Source organism: Phaethon lepturus, unplaced genomic scaffold (genome assembly GCF_000687285.1).
Source record: "Phaethon lepturus isolate BGI_N335 unplaced genomic scaffold, ASM68728v1 scaffold47874, whole genome shotgun sequence".
Classification (NCBI taxonomy): domain Eukaryota; kingdom Metazoa; phylum Chordata; class Aves; order Phaethontiformes; family Phaethontidae; genus Phaethon; species Phaethon lepturus.
This window is the reverse complement of record NW_010535097.1, coordinates 81531-104299: the sequence shown is the minus strand read 5'-3', so window position 1 is coordinate 104299 and position 22769 is coordinate 81531. Positions and strand designations below refer to the sequence as shown.

At 45.9% G+C, this 22769-nt stretch overlaps 1 protein-coding gene across 1 annotated transcript in view; it reads left to right on the top strand.

The window, feature by feature from the left end:
- Nucleotides 1–4174: 4174 nt before the first annotated feature.
- The window catches only part of LOC104619711 (paired box protein Pax-2-A-like), a gene marked incomplete at its 5' end in the record, with an annotated part of 50237 nt that continues 31642 nt past the window's right edge, over nt 4175–22769 (top strand). The window contains 2 exons of the mRNA XM_010285692.1: nt 4175–4260; nt 6342–6461. Coding sequence (XP_010283994.1) covers nt 4175–4260; nt 6342–6461 — 206 coding nt within the window. The remainder of the gene's footprint in view (nt 4261–6341; nt 6462–22769) is intronic.

Genomic DNA, 22769 nt, shown 5'->3' with positions numbered 1-22769 from the left:
AGAAAGTTCTGCTTCTCAGAAAGGGCTATGGCTCAGCTAATTTTATCTTCTAATACTTCTTTCTACATTCTTGACCAGAGTTGATTAGTGCTTGTTAAAATTGTCATACCAGGAGAGATGATTTTTCTCCATCCATCTGTATTCAGAATCAGCAGAAGGAATTCCACTAAAGCTACTGAAAATAACGAAACAGAAATCAAACATTGGAAAGTCATGATCTAATGCTGAACGTTTAAGAAAGTCAGAGGCATTTGGAAACAGGCAGTTGGTTTCAGCTGGAGCTGTATACAGTATTAACTCTAGAAAGAGTTACTACAAGCCAGCTATGGTAGCTCATGAATTCCAGGAATGGATGTATAATTCACAGTATGAGACTATGTACTGTAATGACATTATATGCCATTACTTAAGATAATATTGCATATTAAATTCAGATTGTGAAATGAAGTTCAGTTGCTTTACTGCAATCAAAGATCTATAAATGTCCTGTTGCTGAAACTTCAGAAGGTTAGGTATTAAATCTGTGTATATTCTCTGAAACTCAAAGTAGACAAGTTGTGCAAAAACCTCCCACTGGAAAATGAAAAATGGGCATTTACAGTAGGTACCAGTTTATGCCCCTAATTAAATACAAATGCTGTTATTGGAGTCACTGACTGTGATGGAATTCTAATTCATCTAATTCCACCCAGAGCAGGGATGAATTTAGTCCAAAGTGACAATTTCTTTTTGAGAAAAGACAGACATTTGAAAATACCAGTATTTACTTCAAGAAATCAGCTCTGCTGACTGGTGTGCCTGGATTTGTGTCCCTTCTGCTTTTGGGAAGGGCTGAGGAAGAGTTCTGCGAAAAGGCTTGTCTCTCTCCAGTGTCTAGAGGCAAGAACAAGCCATCAAAGGCAGCAGGAGGTGATCAAGGTTTTGCTCCCTCTTACACAGTAGTAATCCAGAAATCCTAGGTTTGAGGCAGCAGAGCTGGCTTAGTGCGTATTTCAGCCTCCAGTAAGGGTCAGAAGCTTTCACCAATCCCGAAGTTTAAAGACAGCATTATTATGCTGCATCTGTTGCTACAGGACCAGGTGAGCTCTGTTCATCTTTCATCTTCTCTTTCATTAGGTGGTCTCGTGTAGGACAGACTCACTCGAAGCCTCTTAAAGCAGCAGCAGTGATGCCTAGCTATCCTGCTGTTTATCACTGTCCTTAACAGAACTGACCCAGGAGATGCACTGCTGTATTCTGTACTGACCGTTAGGGTCCTGAAATTTCTTCTCTTTCCTTACAACTCGAGAGTTCAGTCATGACTGCAGGGCAAAGGAGCACTGCTGGGGAGAGCCTCTTCATGACCTACCTCTTCTTTTAGCCATAGGAAATACCTTCTACCTGGGACCTCATTAGATTCGCTGTGCCTTTGATGCCAGGAATTATTTGACCCAAGCCACTGGAGGTTGCACAACCAGAACTGCTCCCCTGTGCTTATTGTTTCCAGACACTTTCTCCTGACATAAAACCAGTCTCATTCTTAGGAGGGGAACGTTTTGAACAGCGCCTTTCACCTCTGGGTCACTAGCTGAAATCTGGCCCCGGTTGGTAGTGACCGAAAATCATTACCAGCTGACGGCTACTCGGTGGTATGAGCTGGTGAGTCTCATTCCAGTTCCTAACGGATGCATCTCAGTAAACACAGTCACAACTGGCACTAACTGGCATTCTTAGCTGAGAAACCACAAAGTGAACAGGGAAGGAAATTGAACCTTCCTCTTTGTCCCCTGACTGGGTTTTTGAAGCATTCTGGACAGGCATTTTATACCACCCATCATTTCACAGGCTGTTTTTACTCTAAATGGCTTTCTGAAACTTTGCAATTTTCATGCAGCATGATTCAGCACAGCCTGATTGGCCATCTCAGTACAATTAGGCTCATCTTATGGTTCCTCTCAGTAGAAGCTGAGCTGTCTGAGGCCACCTCCCAGTACGAATGGCCAATCTGATGTCATATCTCAGTATGAATGCAACCATCTGACGTCACCTCAGTGCTAACAGGACGTTTCATAATTTGTCATCCAAGGCTGCAGGGGAAATCTTCTAATCCATTCGCTATGCTACACTACAATAGAACATAACACAGTATAATGTGTAGGTTAACTCAGACACCCTCAGGCAGATTTTGGATAGACGGATGGATGGATGGATGAATAGATACATTTATACAAAGTATACATACATTATATCACTCTATTGATTTTTAAAAAGTTCCAGGTCTGCCTGGCTATAATGAGATTTTTGAACTTTGTGTTGCGATCAATGAGGGGAATATTATTGGCCTGGAGAATTGATATACCCGCTCTCTGTGGCTTGTTCTGCTCCTGGACTGCCCCTGCCCCCAAGGTGTACAATTCCATCAGACACTTAACCTCTTTTACAGTGTCATCAGGCTAAAAGGAATCTAATAGTGACACGGGACTTGTGCTCAGCACTCTGGCACTATTGCTTTCCTGTCACAAATAATTTATAGCTTTCTATTTCCATCCCTTTGCCTGCACCCCATCCCCTCTTTCTGTTTCTCTGGGCTGGGGGAAATCAATAAACTCACACAACCAGAGTGGCACTTCAGGGGGTTTTAGGGGGAATGTGAGAGAAAAGAAAGGAAAAAACCAGAAAAGAAGAAAAAAGTTATATTATTTGCCCTAGCACAGACTTCCCAGATCAGCTCCCTCGCTAGTGAAAATCAGCATGACCTCAGAATCTGGCCCTGAGGCCCTCAGACACCTTCTGTATAGGTCCTCAGCAGCTATAGATTAGGGCCCTGGTACCACTGACCTATATGGGATGAGGACATGAATCTCCATCCCCAGCTAGAACCTTGACATTCCCTGTCTCCAGCTATGTCCCAGGCAGCCTCTCTGCTCCAGCTACTGCCCAGGCTTCATCATGTGTGTATCGGAGTTTCCTAGCATGCTGAGGTGATATGCTTTGAAATACCTTTCTTTTCCTAAGAAGGTTTCACTCTTCGGAGTTGTGCTTTTTCAAAAATGCCCTCCCAATGCCTCTGCCTATCTCTATCTTTGCCATACTACCCACTAGCCACACATTTGCTCTTTGCAGTTTTGCCAACTTCTTCTTTAAAACGAATCTTTATGGGAAGCTCTTGGGTGGGCAGGGAGAATGTGTTACTTGCTTTCACTTTCTGGAGAGATTTCTGAGGTGAAGTTAAAGCTAATATAATGCAGGGCTGAGAGTTCCAGAAACTCAGGCTGAAGAGTATCTGCAGCCTTCACCCTAACTGGAGAGGCTCATTTTAATCTCAGAAAGGAATTTTGTCTTCATGGCCTCCACAGGTCATGGCTTATTTGCCAAGTTTCTTGGCGAGACAGTCATTCCTGAGTCACAGATACCCAGCATCTGCCAGTAGGCAGGGACCCTGCCAGTCAAGTACTAGGTGCTAGTGACTTTCCTTCACCACTGACAGTTGGATTTAAACCAGTGACCTAGTGGTGAAAGATTTCATGTCACAAGAAACAATTACAGTTCAGTTTATTTTCATTCCAAGCTGCATTATGAGCTTTGTAGCATACACTGAGGCATCTTTTGGGGTTCCCACACTGTGTTCATTCACTACCTGATCAACACCAATTTTTGCCCTCTTTGCTGGAGCTTCTTTTTCCTGGTGATCTGTATCCCATCAGCACTTCCTACAGATGCCTTCTGCTCCCACCTTCTCATTTACGAAGGGCAAGGGCTTTGGGCAAGCCTTCCATCAGTTCAAAGTATTCAGTTCTATGCCAGACAGGTACACAATAAAATTAAATCTACACCATTTGTAAATCCAGCAGTGGCTCTGTTAGCTGCAAAGATGGCATTGTGGTCGTGCTGGCAGATCAGATCATAAATGATAATGAGTTGCTAACACACAGGAGATCCTAGCTCATTCATTGAGTACCACAGTTATGCAGTGAATACCCAAGTTTGGGGAGAAGGTGACAGGGCAGAGCAAGGACCATTCTCTGGGAACCGGACCATTAAAGCAGTAGAATCAGGATCACAAGAAGGCAAATGAAGCCACTCTGCTGCACAGAGAGCTCAGATGGGGCTTCAGGTTCTAACAGCTGGGATTGTGGGTGTGCAAAGGCACAGAGAAGTTGCAGTTGAGTTCTGAACATCTTTTGCTCTTTTCCAGGATCATCAGAACCAAAGTTCAGCAACCTTTTCACCCAACACCAGATGGGAGCGGGACAGGTGTGACTGCACCAGGACATACTATCGGTAAGAAGACTGGCAGGAGGGGTGGTGACAGGACAAGTGCAAATGAGGATGAAGCTTAGTTGAAGGAACGAAGTCTGACAAGCAGAAGCTAAGCAGACCAAAAGGGTGGAGGGGGTGGGGAAAAAGAAACCTCAGTGGAAATCAGAGGTGTCTGTTCTTCATTCTCCTCATTGCATTGCAGAGAAGGGAATCATGGCAGAGAAACCAGCCCAAGGTAGGGCTCTGCCCAAAGTGATTCTGCCTTAACCTCCATTTCACATTCACACTCTCTCCTTCACCTCCCTAGAGAGAAGTATTTACTGCTATCCTGTCTTCACCTTTTGTCTCCTTCTTACTCACTATCTTTTCTCCTCTCTATCCCAATTTCTCTTCTCTCCTTTTGCTGGAACCAATCTATTTCTATTACTATTAAGCTAGTAATACACAGACCAGGGTAAGATATTCCTGTTGCCTCACAACTGAGTTCTTCATTGTTCTAGCTCTGCAGTCAGGTATCCCATGGGTGCATTTCACTGAGAAAATGCATCTTCTGCTGGGGGAGATGGGTTTATCGGGGTGAGCAGAAAATGGAGGCTTGTAATAAAGTGACCAAATGTCTCCTAGTCGGTTGCATTTAAAGGTACTGTGCTAGATGTGTGATGAGGTACTTTTCATTGATGTCTCTGTGGGCTGTATGATCTGCTGTCGCTAGCATAGCTTTATCCAGTAACAATTCAGAACAGGAAAAAACATGCAGTATTCTGGGATACTGTGAAATACAGTGGATTATTTGTGACCTAAGACACTATCTTAGATACTGTTGGCTACTGAGAATCAGCTGCCATACAAGCATTTACTGGAAGGTACTGGTCTACTTGGGACAGAGCTGGCAGATATAATCCTGTACATGAACTGTGCTCAGGAGCACAATGAAATTAATGGGCCAGTATGGAAGAGCATTTCTGGATGCCCTTTTAATCTGGACTTGTTCACTGGACTGGGAATCACTGACCGCAACAGATGGAGGTGGCAGATATTATTCCTTCTTGGAAAAGTAGTGCAATATCTAGGGAATGCATTGGCTGAGGTGGGATAGTGATTGTGAGTGCTGCTACTGGAGTCTCTCATTGCTCTGGGATGTATTGGGAAGCGTGGGTCTACATCGGATAGCATTGACAGGTTCTGCTCCATCCTGGAAAGCATGTATTGGAGGTATTGACTATGTCACGTCAGTGCTTTATGAGCTGAATGATGGGTAGTGGCCTATAAGAGAATTAGGATATTCTCCCCATTACCGGGACATGCTGGGACATAATGGGCATGCCTACTGGATGCATAGCTCTACTTGTTCTCTACTCTAAAGCCCTGATTATCATGAACTGATCATTTCTAATCTGGATGACTTGTCATTTCTGATATATTGGAAACTCATGAGCAACCCTGGACAGCCCTAAGTGGCAGGAGGACTCTGCCTGTTGACATTGGTCAGTGCAAAAGGAAGAAACTAGATTTTTATTAATCTGGGTTGGAGTATGTATCACCAACTCACCATTTGTTGTAGTAGGGAACTGAATTTATTGGCCCAACACTGAAGTGCTTCTAACCTATGCAAAGAATGTAATTTTTCAATGAGTGTTCTGGGTGGACACATAAGAGGCTGGTCTGGCTAAGATAGTACATGTGTAGTCCTGGTGGAAAAATGCTGAGAGGAAATGATATGACAAAATACGGATAGACTAGGAAGTTACTAGAGAATGTGGCGTATGCAGCATTGCACTCAGTTACCATGGCATGCACTGGGAAGCCTGCTCTGAACTGGGATATAACAAGGTTTAGCTTCTTGACGGAACACACTTGCTCGTTATTAATGGCCCTGCACTGGAAGGCTGTGGAGCTACGATATAGGAACGGACTGGCAAAGCTGGGATGCAGCAACATTAGCAGTAGAGCGACTATGAGTCCTTCAGTGTGAGGGACTGGGAGTCTGCTTAAGTGCCCAGGCTTTCCTATGAGACTGGTGGCATGCATAGCTTTCAGCTGGGGGATCCCTGAGTGCTGTGCTGCTCTCCTCATGGCCCTTTTTCCCTTTTCCTTTTGTCCAGTGCCCAGCACAGCATCCCCTCCCGTCTCCAGTGCCTCCAATGATCCAGTGGGCTCTTACTCCATTAACGGGATCCTGGGGATTCCTCGGTCGAATGGCGAGAAGAGGAAACGTGATGAAGGTAGGGGGAGGGGAGAAGCTCATCCTCCCTTTTATATTCTTTGTCCCCATGTACAGGCTCCAATTTCAGGCCAAGGTTTGCAGCTGCTCCAGGGGCTAGATCAGTTTTAGCAACAGAGACCAGTTCCCCGCCACTGCCCTGCTGGCTTGGAATGCTCTTCTTCCGAGGCCCTTTCATGACAGGCTGTGTCTCCAGACATCTGCTCGGCAGGCAGAGAGCCGTCTCCATTGCTGGAGCTGATTCCAAGTTCATTCACTGCTGGAAATGGCTGGAACTGAACTCCCCAGGTGCCAGCAGGTGCCCGGACTTTGAACTGCGGGTAAACATGGTTTCCCCGACTCACTCGTTTTCAAACAAAATGCCATCTCGGAGAAGCACCAGCAATGTGGGAGTTATGTTCCATTCCCCGTGCGAAAAAGTTCCTGCCCTGTGACATGCCATGAGCTACATTAGCTAGTGGTCGTAAGGGCCCAGTTGTAGCATCTACCACAGCAGAACTGCCATGCTTGCAACAGTCTGAAAGCAGAACAGGAGGTTTTCTGAGCACTGTGGCCCTAAGGTTGTTATTTAAGCCTTTCGCTAGGGCTCTAAGGAATTAGGATTAAGCTATCTCCTTTTCCTGCCCACCTGCTGGGAAGGACTCAGGGCAAAGTGAATCCTGAAATGAGCCAAAGCTGGAGCCTCAGGTCTAGATAGACTGAGTCAGGAGGGGTGGGTAAGGTCTTGGCGCTTTTATGGTGGCTTTGTAAACTTTTTTTTTTTTCATAAATCTTGCTCTTTTAATTTGATGCATTCAAAAATTGAGGGCCAGAAGGTGAACTTTTCTAAGAGTAGTGCCTGGCCTGTTTGTTTGGTTCAGCCCTGCCTTCGGTATGTTGTTTTCCACTGTTGCTTGTTGTGTGCGGGGACCTTTTAGCAGTACAGGTGGCTCAGTGTGCTGTAACCCCAAGGCTGTGCAGTGCAAAAGAATACCAGGTTTCTCTGTGATACGTGGCGAGAAGAGAAAGCTCTCCTGAAAGACATGCTGCATTTTGTGGTTTTACTAGTAATTTTCTCAGCATTGGTTCTGGTGAGGTTCACATCTGTAAGTTTTTTATCCAAATAAACACAATAATCACAAAGAAAAAGGCAGTCATTGTGACCCTTTTCCCCCTAGTACTAAGTAAAACTAGAGGCAAGGACCCAATCCAGCTCCTATTAAAGCAAATGGGAAGATTTTTGCTCATGTTTTTGGAAATTGGATCAGGCCCCAGAGGAAGATCCATTTCCCAGCTAGATGGCAGTAGGGCCCAGCTAAGAGAAAAGTGTAGCAATGGAAGGGCTAAGTCAATGTCTCAAAGTCAAAAAATGTCAGGAATAAGAGACTGTAAACATTGCAAACCCTTCCAGCATTTCCCATCATTACATATAGAGGAAATAGTGACATTTCAAAGAGAGTGACAAGTTTCTCTAATGGTTGTGCAAATCTCTTGGCAGTTATTTGGTGTTTTTGTGAACCCGTGTTATATAGTCCAGTGTGGCAATCACCAGCTCTCAACATGGTGCCTCTATATCTCATTTTGAAATGAAGCCGTTCAATCTGGTTTTAGTGGCTAGTCTTTCCAAATACCTAGGAAGATCATCCCACTTTAGATGCAGCCACACAGTCACTTCCAGCCCCAGTACTTGAGTTTTTCTGGAGCAGTACAATTAAACACAGAAACAACCAAGCATCCATCTAAGACACTTCACAATGATATATTGACAGCAAGAACAACTCTCTGTCCTTAATTCATCCCAGATTTGATTTATGAAGGGCAAGCAACACTGTGCAACTCCCTGCTGTTGGCCAAGACCCCACATACCCACTAGGTATCAAAAAGGTACCAGACAATCCTGGAGACATTGCTTGCCTTTAGCTCTCAGAGTTTTAGGTGACAGTTACATGACACAGCTGCAACTGCCTTAGAGAACAGCCTTCATCCTGCCATCACAGATATCTGATGCAGGGAGATATCGTGCTCCTGTCCCAGAGAAACCTCACATGGGACCCCCGCCAGCTGCTGAACACCCCTAGCCAGGAATTGAGTTATTTGGGCTCACACTGGCCTTAAGATATGCTGAAAGACATCATTACTTTGCAGGGTTGGGTCCTAAGGCTAGAAGGGTCCAAGGGGAGGTTTTGCGCAGCCAGTGACCTGCACTCACTCCTGGGCAATCTCCCCTGTAGCTCTGAGGGCTCTTATTGTTCCTAGCTGAGATGGAGATTAGGAAAGCCAGGCAAAAAATCCAGTGCAGATATTCTTTTGTGCTCACGTTGGATGTATACACCTTCTCAGTATTTCCCAGAGCTTCTGAGCACTGTTTTGTTGCAGTATCTTAACTGCAGGGTTTATTCTCATGTTGAAAAGCCCTTATGAGCTCCCAATGCACATCTACTTTCCCAGCATTTTGGGGATGGCTCTTCTCTAAAGGAGGCAGAAGCAGCAGCACTGCTCTCTCTTTCTTTCTGCTCTGTTGGACCAGCTCTGCTGCAAGGATTCCTCTGTGAGGAATGCAGTTCAGCAGAATGGGGGGATGCACCAAGCTGCTCCTGAATCCCCGGTTCTGAAAACCTTGTTAGCAACCTCAGTGATGGCTGGGGGGAACAGGGTGGGAGAAAGACAGAGGAGCCTCTATCTGAGCATACCCCCTCCCCCAGGTCCTCCTTGCTGCAGCTGGTGCCTACATTAGACAGTAGCACAGATGATTAAGAAGGGGAGAGATAATTATGTGTCAAGATGATGTAGCAGAACTCCCGAGTTGGACAGAAGGAGCCAGACGATGCATGAGGTGGGCTCAGCGGTGGACGCTGACAGCCAGGTGTGTCCCTCGCAGGGAGTTAGAAAGAAGAGGGGAAATCCCACCCTACCAAGCGTGCTGGTTGCAACCGCAAGGGTGGCCTGGGAAGACTATGGCATTGAGAGCGAGCTAGCAGGGAGGTACCTCTGAGTGTCTACCTAGTCACAACAAGGAACTGTCAGATCACAAGTCTTTCCTCAAAACTCAGTGTGTCTTTCTCAGGTGAGTGTCTAGGAAGGATGGTCAGGATTTTCCCTGTTAAGACCATGTATTCCTTTTGTTTCAGTTTTTGACCAGTGATTGTAAACCCTCTGACTTCAGTGACAGATTAGACAACGCAGAGGGTTGGTCTCCTACGATTTTGAAAATAATTTGGCTAAAAAAGTTCACCACCACTTGTGTAGTACAGTATGTGCCATTTCTTGCAGCCTATGGGCACGGCCAATGTCACTGTAATTTCCTTCTGACCTTCCCCACCACTTACACCCACCATCTTCCAGAGGCAGAAGTGGCCCTGCAGCATATAATGACTTTCCCAAGACCACTGAGGGTCTTGCAGTATCAAGCTGCACCTGGAAACAGGAATTCCTGGCTCTTGATGATCCTAATGCTGTACTATGCTGTGATGGCAGGCCAAGCTCAGCAGGGTCATTGTCAGACTAAGGAGCAGCAATACAAAGTCCAGAAGGATAAAGGCGAAAAATAATATTAAAATATTTCTGTTGTTCCATAGGCCCCTGTTTGACAGCTAAAAGGATGAGACTTGGGGTGACCCAGAGGCACTAACAAAAAATCAGTATCATTCGTACTGTAGTCTTGAGCACTGCATAAGAAGAAAAAAGGAGACATGGGGAAAAAGGGAAAGACAGATAGATAGACGGATGGATAGACAGACAGATAATGAGATAATATGAAAACAATGTTTCAAACTGTTCCCTGCATACCACAGCATCTGCAGCTGGGTGAAACTTTTGGGATCTTTACAAAACCACTCTTATTAGAAATAGCTCTTTCTCTCAATAGCAGGCCACAAACAGACTTCCTCTATAGACCCAAATTCTCATTTGGGATTTGTGTTCCAGTGAGGCTGGTGCCATAAGAATCTCAGCATTATTAATCTTGGTCCCCGACAATATCTGTAGTATTTGACAGCATTACTGGCAATAATATCTGCAGTGCCGACAATGGCCGAGATAATATCCCCCAGTATTATCGGCATTAGGAGGGATCATATCTGCAGCCTGTTATTGGCGGGAGCAGACGTAATGTGTCCAGTATTATTAGTATCAGTAGTAATAAAACCCACAGGCTTGTTAGTATGATCAGTGCTAATATCAGCAGTAGGTTTGTGGGAGAGGAGGGGACGGAGTGATTGCTACTGTAAATGGCAGTAGTACTGGGGCTGCTTGCAGTGAAGTAATCCCCAGCAAAGATGAGGGAGCAAACCTGAGAAGGTAGAAGTTCCTCCTTTCCTTTCTTCACCTGGAAGTAAGCGATACAGGTCTGTGTCAGTGCAGGGGGACAGTAATGGGTCACTAACATTTTGGCAGGTCTGGTGGTGTTTTCCAAAGAGTGTTAACTATATCAGTGCAGGTGGCTCACTGGACTCTTGAAAATGGGGTTGAGCTATGCAGAGTAGGGTGCTGCCTACTAGCAGCAGGAGCATTTGCACTGCTAGTCCTTAGCTGCAGGATGGGCAGCATCACTGCACATCTTTTTGGTACTGCACGCACAATGTTCTGACTGCTGTTACCACAACACCCTTTACTGAGAAGCACTGCTTTTGTTACAGGTGGTTTTCTCTTCCCTCACTCCAAATGGGAGGACTCTGACTGCAGGGCAGGGTTGTGACAGTGTGCAGCTTGGGGATTTTCCTACCTGGCCCTGATCTCATTTTCCTGCTGGGAAAGTAGAAATTACTCCTTCAGGTGAAGTGTGAGGCAGGGAGATCCACAACAGTCCCAGTCCTGAAAGTTGGTTGTTTAGATACTGCCCCAGGACATAGACTGTCCTGAAGAAAATTTTGAACTCAATTGTTTAAGTGGAAAGTAGTGCAGAGAGGAGAGATGCGTAAAGTGTTTAAGAAGGTCTGAGTTTTTGAGCAGATAGACAGCAGCTGAGTGTGCCACTGCAAGTATGATCCCATAATTTGGGAGACGTGGTTGTGACATTTCAGGTGACTTTGTGTCATTGTCAGTGGCATCAGTATGTGCTTGCAGGCAGTATGGCTGTGGTTGTCATGTTGTTGTAACTGTATCACTATAGGTTGGTGGGTTTGTGACACTAATGATGAGATTAACTGTATCACTGCTTGCTATGCTGCCCCATTATACTCAAGGCTGTTACACTCTTCACAGAGGTGGCTGTGAATTATTTCTGGTAGTATGTCTGCATCATTGCATGCAGTAAGGTTGTTTCAATGTGGTAATTGTTGGTACACTGGTGCAGGCTGTACTGTACTGTCATTGCAATTCATATAGTTGTTACTGCAGCTGTTGTAATGTCTTGACTGACAGCTGACTGTCACCTGGCCATGAGAGTGAAGTCAATACGGCTACGTCACTGCAGCACTGCGTTGAGAATTGTGTGTTTCCATGAAGTATGACCATATTGTTCCACAGCATATTGGGGTTGTTTCAGGACATACAGCATGCTTATGCTGTCATCTCCAGTATGATGATGCTTTACTAGTGCAGAGAGTTAGGGAAATACATTTGTTTTCTTATGCTGCCTGCATATGTTTGCAAAGAGTACGAGTGAGTCATACCACTTGACTGTGTCATGGCACCTGGTGTATGTTCTTCTCTGTGTATATTAGGTGTATTTCTGTTCTCCCAAAACCGTTGTGTCGTTGAAGACAACAGAGTGTGTTTAGACCCCTGCGGGTGACACAACAGCACTGTCTGTAGTGTGGCTGCATTGTTTCATGCTGTGATTTCTTGTCACCACAGCTGATGTGTTTGCGTTGTTCTATGAGATTGCTTTATTGCAGGTCAGCAATAGTCTAAATGACACTGGAGACACATGCAGTTACATTGCCTCAGGTGCTAACCCCACATTCCAACCATCACACACAGTCGTGGGGCGTGCACCCAGCAGTTTATGGCTGTGCACATGGAGTGAGCAGTTTCTGGAGTGTTTCACACTTTCACAGTGTCTTCCTCCTACCTTCCCTTGGGACTGTGTTGTTTCATGCAGAGTGGCTGAGTTTCCAGTGGCTGCCAGCTTGCAGTGATGGTGTATCTCTGTAAACAGCAGTGGTCCTGGGGGACGCCCAGGCTCATTGTGTCTATACACACAAGTGTAGGTAACACTCCCTTCCATTCTAGGTGAAAATGTAAATTGAAAAGGGAGTTTATTGTCAGCAGCCATCCACTTCTCCCTCCTGAGGGTCTTTGGCTGGTGAGGACTTCTAGGAGGACATAAGAAAGGCACCTCTTTAGTATAAACTGCAGGAGGATGGTCAGAAAAGGGAGAGTATGTGTGGAAAAAGAGAGGAGGGGGAGACTGGATAAAAGAGATGGCAACACATAAACAGCACAGCACTGTCAGAAATGTGGGCTGTTGCTCCATGAATCTCGAGGTCAATCTGTAAGCAAGAGAGACAGTATATATGTGCATGTGTGTGTGTCTGCACGCACCCAGAGGGTTTGGGGGGTACGCATTGCTCAGGAGGACTTCAGGTAAGGGAGAGTTAACAGCTTACATCACAGAAAGCAGTTTGGACAGAATGCTCTGCTTCTAAAGCTTACAGTGCTGCTCAGTTTGGCAGGGTTTGGTGCTATCTGAAGACAAGCTGGTCTGGCTTCAGCTCCATTTGTGCGCGTCTCTGCTGGTGTATTTGTGTCTCTAGGAATGCATGCCTGTTTGTTTTTTGTATTTCTGTGTTAGGATCACTGTGCTTATGTACTGGGGTGAGTGGCAGGCTGGACCCGTATTTTTGTGCATGCCTGTGGAGACCTGGAAAATGTGTATGTTAAGCTGTGTATAATATTGCCTAGTAGGAGTATGCATACTGTGGATCATATGGATGTCTGGGCATATACGGCTCAGCATTAGTGCTATGTATTTCTATGAATGCCAGGTATTTGTATTCACATTTTGAGCATATATGTGAATGTTGTATATTTGTATGTATATTCTCTGTGTATGTGTTGTTACATACTTGGAGTATCACTGTATCTTTGTGGTTGCTGAATATGAATATGTAGCCTGTTAGTGCTGTGCACTTCTGTATATAGCTTGTACAGACGTGTATTTGCATTGGGGTTATATATTTGTGTGTACGTTGTGTATATATATATCAGTTGTTCTTGCCTGTGTGAAGGTTGTTTATTTATGTAAATAGTTTGTATATTTGTTTACATGATTTAATTTTGTATATGTGAATTTAAGGAAATTTCTTTGAGTTCCAGGTTTTCATTTAGTTAGTGTATGTACATTTTTGTAAGTTATTTGTTTATATAGAAATTACATTTAATTGACATGCACCTGCATTAGTACTTCTTGTGTCCCAGTTTGCATTCTTGTGTCTTTAAATGTTATTGGCTATGTTTTGTGAGTCTTACTTAAGCGTAGAGCTTTTCTTTGAATTTATTTATGTGAGTGCTGTGAATGTGTGCTTGGCTGACTGTTTACTTATGGGTATTTACTTTGTGGTTAAGTCTTCTCCTTCCACTTTTTGACTCATTCCTGGGAGGGGTTGTTGCAGCTAATGTGTCAGCAGGAGTCAGACAGCTACAACTCCTCCAAGCATCTCTGCCTGCTCTGTGTGTTCACCTGTGCAGAGGCTGCTCCTTAGCTTTGCTGGTGCCTGTCTCTCTCTGCTTGTTCACTCTAGTTGAGCTGCACACTGATTCTGCCCACATTCAGGGAGGTGACTTACATTTTTTCATGGACGTAAAGAGTATGGGAGTCAGGGGGAGCATGGTGCCTGGATCCATGAGGATCCTGGGTTAATGCACAGTGGATGCCGGAATAGACTGCAAAAGGGATCAGGAATAGTTGGCAATGTGCAGGCAAATGGTGTTTTTAGAGGGTTGTTGGTGACATGGCAATGGGACATGAGACTGGTGGATCAGGGTGCCATGACAGTGGGAGATCGGGATGACACTATTTTGGGGTCAAGTGACATAGCAATGAGAAATAAGGACAATACTGCTATGGAATCCAGGTGACATGGCACTGAGGCACAAGAGGGATCAAGGTGACATGCCAATGATCCAGGCTGATCTATCAGAACAGGAAGAGCTGGAAAACCTCCATCAAGAATCAGCTGAATAAGGCAAAGGAGAACAGGAGGAGCAGGGTGATGAAGATCTGAGGCAACTCAGTGGACCTGTATGGTAGCTGTAGGAGCCAGGTCACCGGCAGTGTGGGACATGCAGTGTCTCCGTAAGGAGATCAGTTGCATCCTGGTGTGAAGGACTGGGGCAGTCTGTTAGCAGTGGGTGTTTGCATCACAGTGATGGAGAGCAGGGATAACACAGTGATGACATCAGATGATGGACATATCCTGTGATGGTAGCCGTGGACCATAGGGACTGTGTGGGCAGGGACACTATTCCCAGTTGCTGGAAAAACAAAGAACCTAACGGGCAGTAAAACAAAAACAAAGGAGACTTGGAAGCACCTGACAGCCCTAATTCATCACAGCCCAAGATTTTTTTTCCCCCTCATGTTCCCATTATATTTGTTTGTAAAAGTGGAAATCAATTTTGAAGGTAATTTTCTGGAAAGAATGGAAGGGAGGTGGGAGGGCCGGATAAGGCAGAGATGGCAAGAGGAAAAAAAAATTTAGGCCAGGCACAGCCCAGGGGCAGCTCTTGGCAAGGTGAAAGAAAATTGCATATTCAATCTCCATCCATGAATCTCCCTCGCTGCTGCCCGCCTCCTGCTCGAAAACAATGAAGGCTTTCTCCCCTATGCTGCACAACGCCTGAGTATCAGTGCTTACTTTAACTTCAGGGTCATTAATTCACCTGATTATTGCAGGAAAGGAGAGGGTTGCAGAGGCATCCGTTCTAAAGAGCCCTCCCTTAGCTCATCCTTTGATTAGTTTGGGGTGGGGGGAGTTGAGATAATGTGTTGTCTTGGACTCAGTTTAAAGCGGGAGGGGTTGAAGAGGGGGTGGAAGGAGGTAGAGGTGGAAAGGGAAAGATGTGGCCCGGCTTGTTGTGGAAGGGAGGGTCGGAAAGCAGTCATTCTTGCATCCCTCTGCTGTGGTGTTACTGCAAATTAAAAGTAGCATGTTCCACTCCGTAGCTATCTTTCAGGGAGGGGAGGGGCATGGGTATATGTCGGCTTGGGGATGTGGGGGGGATCTTATCATTGCTTCTTCAGCAGCCCAGCGTAGTGTCACCCTGTGAGGTGACATTTGAATTTACAATTCCGCTGAGAAAAGCCATTAATTCACAAATTAACATTTCTCCCTCTCTCTCTCTAGCTCTCTCTCTCTTCCTCTCTCTCTCTCTCACATGGATGTGCAAGCAATTGAAAAGACAAAGGAAATAGCCTTAAGGAAGAGACTTTACTGCTACTCTGTCTGTGCAGAGATTGCTACTACTGCTTCTAGATAGATAAACCAATTACCTGAGCTGCTCTGTTCATGGCAGCCTGCTATTACCTCCTTTTGTAGAGCTGACTCCATTGCTGGATTACACTGTGTGTATCTCATTAATGTAAACCAGCATGATGCTGGGCACTGTCCCTGACCCTTCTTGCCAGAGCCCATTGCTCTGCGGTGGAAGAGGGAACTGGGAGAGGAGTCAAGAGCAGAGGTGATGGTAGGCACAATGTACTTCCTAATGCATAGCGACCAGGCCACACAGGGAACCTGCTTAGAATACCTGTGCTGAGCTCAGAGGAGACGGGGGCTTCCCTTTTACAGAGGAGATCGCATGACGCTAACCCTGATCTTTTCCATGTCTTGGTGAGTGCTGAGTGCTGCACAAGAGGCCTCATTTATGGGCACTATGGGTGGCCCCTTGCAGTTCCATTCTCAGCATTGCCCCAAGTTTCCTCCAGGTGTAGAAATGTATGTGGTAGGCAGAAGCAGAGGTGTGAGTATGAAAGCTACGTATACATAGCTATAGGCCTATGTAGCTGACTGCACCCAGGAGCTAACTGACTCACAGAGGTACACGACAAACCTTAGAATAAGCAAAACTAAGCACTCTAGCTTATGGACTGAGAGGGCCAGATTTTTCTGTAGTGCAACTCCACTGAAAGCCAGTCAGTGATGCCTGTGGAGATGTTCGTGTCAAAGACAAACACTGGACATTTGCCTTTTGTTGCTCTCTCTTGCCATGCTCTTTCTCACATACTTATTTCTGCTACCACTGCTGCTGTGGGTGCTTGGAAAGCACATGTGTACAGTGTACACACACGCAGGCACCCAGCCGCACACTGATGCCACCCCAGGCACATGTCTGTGACACTAGCAGCCTGCCTGTGCATACTCACACCCCTGCAGACACGGCTTCTCCCCATCTGCTCTGGTGAGGTCCCTTTCAGTGGCTCCAAGCCTGCCTGCTGGGGTACATGCTGGCAGGCAGCTTTCTGAGCACCTTCTGGTGCTCTCTGCAGACAGCCTTGTAGGAACGTGCCTGACTACCCCTGCCCTTTAGCCTGGTCACACAGCTACTTTTGTTGGGGGAGAAAATGTCCTAGCAGTGTGGTTTACATAAAGACTCGCACGTTAGTCTTTGCTCACTAAGCATTCTACCTATATAGAATTGGACAGAAATCTTCACTGGCAGGTTTTTCACCCCATAAGGGTTTGATAGGCCCCGTTCAAGCCATTCTCCTAACTTCATGAAAGGCAGAAGCTTGCAGGGGGCAGTTCGCCTGGTAAAAGAAAAATGGATCGGAACTGCTGTTTCCGGAAGCCTGGTCTCCACGTGCTTAGCTCATGGAGTATGTGCCTTTCTTTGGCATTGCCTTGGCTCCTTAAATCTTCCTAAAAACTTATCTTTTTAACGAGAGCATCTGCCTCTCTGACATTCCCTGTGCCCCACACGGTGCGCAGCACATGGCCAGAGAACAGCATCCCGCAGCCGGCGCTGGAAGACAGATCACGATCAGCGGAGGAATTGGCAGGCAGTGCCAGTAATTCAAACCATCCTGACCGTTCAGTGAACCCGAACCTGCTGACCTTGACAGCACTAGACAGCAGCGGCCTCAGGAATCCCAACCTTTAGAGAGGCATCGGCAGAGGACGGCTCCTGCTCTCTCCTTCCTTTCTCTTTCCCATCACATCCCAACAGCCAAGGGGGCCCAACAATCAATCCCCAGCGCACCAATTAGCCCCTAATTTGGCTATCTCTGCACTTCCAAGTCTACCTCAATGTAATGTTAAGCATCGCTTGCTGTTCATAGATGGAAATCATTCCTATAGAGGTGTGTCTTCTTGTACTAAAGGAAGACACTAAGCACCTTGTTCTCAGTCAGGGCCAAAGAGAAACCCCTCCTCTGCCCAAAATGGGGGCTGCTGCTCTTTGGAAGGAAAGCAGGAGCTCTTTGCTTCCCTAAGTGATAACATCAGATCCTCCAGCCTTGTTTCACTGGATCCCAGGGGGAAGCAACAAGATCTCACCAGGTGATTAGCCTGTGAGAATCCTGGCTGGATACATGAAGGGGCAGGGAGGTGACTAGAGTGGAGGGGAGAGAGAGAAAAAAATCCCCAGTGTGCTTAATTTTGCCACAAAAACTTGCATTAAAGAAAAATGCAGTTTGTGAACATTTTAGGACACTTTCAGGGAATATTGGATTTCCTCCAGCTACCTCTGTGGCTACCAAGCAAGACAAACAGCATTTTGTGTTGGCCTGTGGAGGCTCGGCTAAGCTCTAAGACCTTACATATGGAGGACAACTCTGTTAACAGTAGATGGCCTGAAAGAAGCAGTTACAGATGGCTATCTGACACAAAAGGACACTTTGAATAGGTGTCAGATGCAATTCATGCCCATTTTAAGGCTCTTTAAAATGTCAGAGTTTTGTCAAGGGACCTAAAAACAATGCCTAGGTCCACATTTCTCCTTTGCTTTTCCTTCATCCATCCAAGCATCCTACTGCTTACATCCCATCAGGTTCAAGGTACAAAGTCCTCTTCCCACACAGGTCAACAGCTACAGGAAAACACACAGAAACACAGTGCCAGAACAGGAGCTAGGTCATGGGTATCACTGTTTCCATGTGAATGTGGAGTAGGTCATGATTTCTTTCTCTCACTGGCTCTGCCTTTTTTGGTAGCTCAGAGGTGTTATTCTGCTTTTAAGCTAGGGGATCTGCATCAGAACAGGTTTGTAGGCATCTGATTAAACCTTAATGAGATAGTTATTGTGTATGAAATGTCCATCAAGTCTTGAGTACCCCCTAGTCCTCTCTTAGGTGCTTTAGAAAAGGCTGTTACAAAGGACAGGTACACTTCCATACTTGATTTCCCAAAGGAGCTGTTGGTTTTTTGCTTTGGCTTTTGGCATCTAGTGTGAGAAGAGGTAGGCCTTAAACAGAAGAGTTGACTTTGCAAGCAGGTTGGAAGTATCCTAGAGTTTGGGACAACTTTACTAAATCCCAGCAAATTAAAAAAATACCCCACTAGCTAATCCTCAGAGATACTTATGGATCTTCTCTGTACAACCCTCTCTTGTTTGTGAAACTGATTGCTACCCATGACTGGGCCACCTCTTGTTTGGGGACTACCTCTTACAGTTTCAAACATGTCTCCAACATACATCTTATAGAGGTCATATCAGTATAGGTTCCTTCATATACCAGCAAGGGCCTTTACATGACCTCATGCAGAAAGATTCCAAAATACTCTACTAATGATTTACAGTTATTATAGGAATGAGCATTCAAAAAAAAAGAGTTTGCATGGTTACAGTCCAAGCAGATTGCAGCCTATCGCAAGCCTGTAGCTCTTTCACTGCATGGCATTTTGCAATTACCCATCCTGTATAATACATTGTTTATTAACCTTCCCATTCTGAAGATCTCATTTACTACTGAAATGTGGCTGACTCTCGGGTGGATCATGGCAGATGTTGAACAATACAGAGCATCAACAGTGAAATTTTGCTGTGCCATGTCCAAATGAAACCACGGGAGAATTAAGATATGCTGTGGGTAATCACTCAGGCTGGATTTTGTTCAGGACAGCCAGGTTAATGTCTACACTCTTGCAAAAAATGCCACAGGAATTTTAATGACTCTGAGTGATTGGAGCCTTTGTTTTATGGCATGTCAAAAATGGCAGCTCTAAAAACACTCTGCTTGAGCACTGGTTTAGTGCTGACTCAGAAGAGCTTCCAACAACATGATTCACTAGCATCTGGCTCAGGGGCAGGCACAGCCTTCTTTGACTTGCAAGGTTAAGGTGTGTATGAGGGGGAAAAATAAGGTGGAATGAAAGGAAGGGAGAGTCTAGAGCAAGGGAAAGGAAAGGAGGTGTTAAGAGGCATGTTAGTGGGGGACCAAGCCAATGGAACCCAGCAGGCTAAAGAGGAATTCATATTTTCTAGACTGTGCATTAGAGGTGTCCATGGCCTGATCCAGATCTTCTGAGCCCTAGCACCGGTGGCCTCTCAGGTGCTAATGTGCTCCACTGGAATCTCAGGGATCTCCCAGAAACTGGGATATGGGGCTGGATGTGGACAGCCCAGCTCTGTGCTCCCTCCCTTGTCTCTAGCAGTCCTGATAGCAGTGTTGATTTGCATGTCAGGCAAAGCACTGCTTGAGAAAAAAAAACCCTCCGAGTGTGGCGGTGTCAGCGCTCGCTGTTGTTCGACAGTGTAAAATTAAATTAATAAAGCCCCCAACACAGGAAAACATAACAGGAAATTAATGGCCTTTACTGTCGCTCTGATGCAGTCATTTGCAACCCTGCTTTCCGCACCAAAGACTTCATAAATGCAAGCAGTTTCTCTAAACAAGCATAGTTAGGGCTGCATGCGATGTAATTTTTTGCGTTGCTTCTGTCCTTTGGAGCTAACAAAAGCCACCCTTTTTTATGTGCTCACCAAAGGGGATCCTGCCAAGAAGTAGCTCCCCAACAAATGAGCTTAGGAAGATGAGAGGAGGGAGCTAAGTCATGATGATAATTCTAAGAACATCTTGTGCCCTGGCAGAGGGGACAGCATAGCTGTCACCCCACTTCCCTTGCAGCAGCAGCTCTCCTTGGGGGCTCTGCACTAAAGGCAATATTGTTGACACCACTACAGCATAAATCAGGATAACCCTTCTGATAACTTTCAGGATGTATCAATCAGTATAATCACTGAATGCAAGAGACTTACAGATTTACACTAACTAGAGGATCTGGCCCCCTGTGTGATAGTTCTGCTTGCTACTCTGCTAACGCAAACAAAGCAAGTGTACTGGGTCCTGGAGGCAGCTGCATTTCTACCTGGCTAACAGTCAAGCCTACTAGTCCTAGTAAGAGATATTGGACCCACACTCTGTCCCTCATTACAACAGTGTAAATCCCCAGTGTCTTTTCTGAGGTAAGGGAATTGTTGTGGGTTTGCAACAATCTGTCTGAGAACAGAGTATGTCCACTCACCTCCAGCACACCCAAAGGTCACAAAGCTGCAACGACAGCACAGAAGCCACCAGCTTTGACTGCCTAGGCTAACACACCGCATCTACATGCCCACATGTGCTGTAGTACATGTTGTACACACATCTGAGGCAGCTGCTTGCAGCCTAACACCTGGAAATGCCTTTACTGTGTATTCAGTAAAGCTGGATGTGCTGATTATTACAAACGTACAAACCTAAGTCTGTACAGACTTAGTTTCCCCAATGCTCTGGGCCGAATTTGCAATCATACACTTGGATGCTGTAGTAAATACATACGATTTTCATACGCATACACACACTCACTTCCTTAAATGCACATTTGCATGCTCCTGTGATAATCCAAGACAGATCTGAGTACACACTTCATTACACATTTGCACACACAATTCATTTCATTTATGTTCTCATTGAGCATTGCCATTTTGCTCATGTAAGACCTGCATTAAAGCTGCACTGCCCATCCCTGCTCCATCTGAGGTACTCTGTCATACACAACCCCTGTATTAAAAGCACTGCAGCCCCCAGCTGTCAGGCACCAGCACACATCTCACTCTTCCTCGGTCAGGCACGCTCACTTCCCTGCATGAGCAGCCTTCCTTGCTCACCGATTCCTCATCAGAGCTATACCCTCATTTCAAAACATAAAATCCCTTGTTTCTAAGCCTTTCTGCTCTGAGCCTGAGCATGTAAGCAACAAATACACACAGTTTATGTGTCACTGACACACTTAAATTACACAGAGACACATGGACCAGCACAGTAGCATCAATTTGCATACTCAGATTCAGGCTTGTGGATTCCCCTTGAGGCAAATGGACACAGGAATCTGAACAACAGCAGAGTTCACAAAGGCTGATACACTTCCTCGAGGTGATGTGCCTCTAGCACTCATCTCCCACTATCCCTATTTCTGCAGGATACTGTATATAACCTGAACTTGTACCATACCTTCTTTCACTGTCACAGTGTAGATCCCTGTTAATGTTCCTTCCCTATGGACTGCTGGACCTTGCCAGCCCCTTCCATGCTCTGTCACCTCTATCCTGCTCTCACTTGGGATCCTTTACACCTGAAGTTGAGGTTCATCTTTCTCCCCACCAGTTCATTTATCACAATCAAAGCCCTGACAATTCTTTCAGCACTGCTATGTGCTGAAATACAGAACTGACCTGTCTAGAGACGATGCCTTCTTTCACACTGCCCAAAAGGCTGTAAAAATTCTGCTGGAAGGAAATGTAAACCAAATTTTACAACCTTCCTTTTCCAAACCCTACTGAGTTGGGCAAGAAAGTTACACAGGTGGAAAGACTGCCAGATTAGGGCTGCCAGTGCTTGCCCTTGTCCCTGCTGTGGGGAGTACAGTATTAGTTTAATAATCATTGAGGATGCAAACAGAGTCTGCAGAAACATTGTGACAGCCAGACTAGATCAGCTTGTGCAGACCAGAACACCAGTACCAGGCACTTCCGACCATGTGAAAATGTGTGGTCTGCTCCCTTAGCCAAGGTCTTTGTCTCTGATCTCTCCCTTGGTTGGGGGTCAGCTCAGACACAGATGCAGGTCTGCTATTCCCAGCAGGAGCTCGATGCCAGGGTTCGAAGCGTGGGTCTGATAGCGCTGGGCGCCCTCCTGCACCCGCGCTGAATGCAGCGTGAGGGTCTGCGCAGGGCTGGCTGCCGTGAATGACAAGCGCTGGCTATCGATCGCGTTCTGAACTCGGCCCAGCCGATAGAAGGTAATTAATGACTCCATTTGCCTCAGTACCGAGGAGAACAATTGAGTTTGAAACTGCAACAACTGGCAGTGCGGGGAAAGGCCCCCCGGGACGCCCAGGAAAGCTGCCTGACAGGCCCGGGCTGCGGGAACATGGGAACACATCAGAGGGGGAAAAAAGAGAAGGGAAAT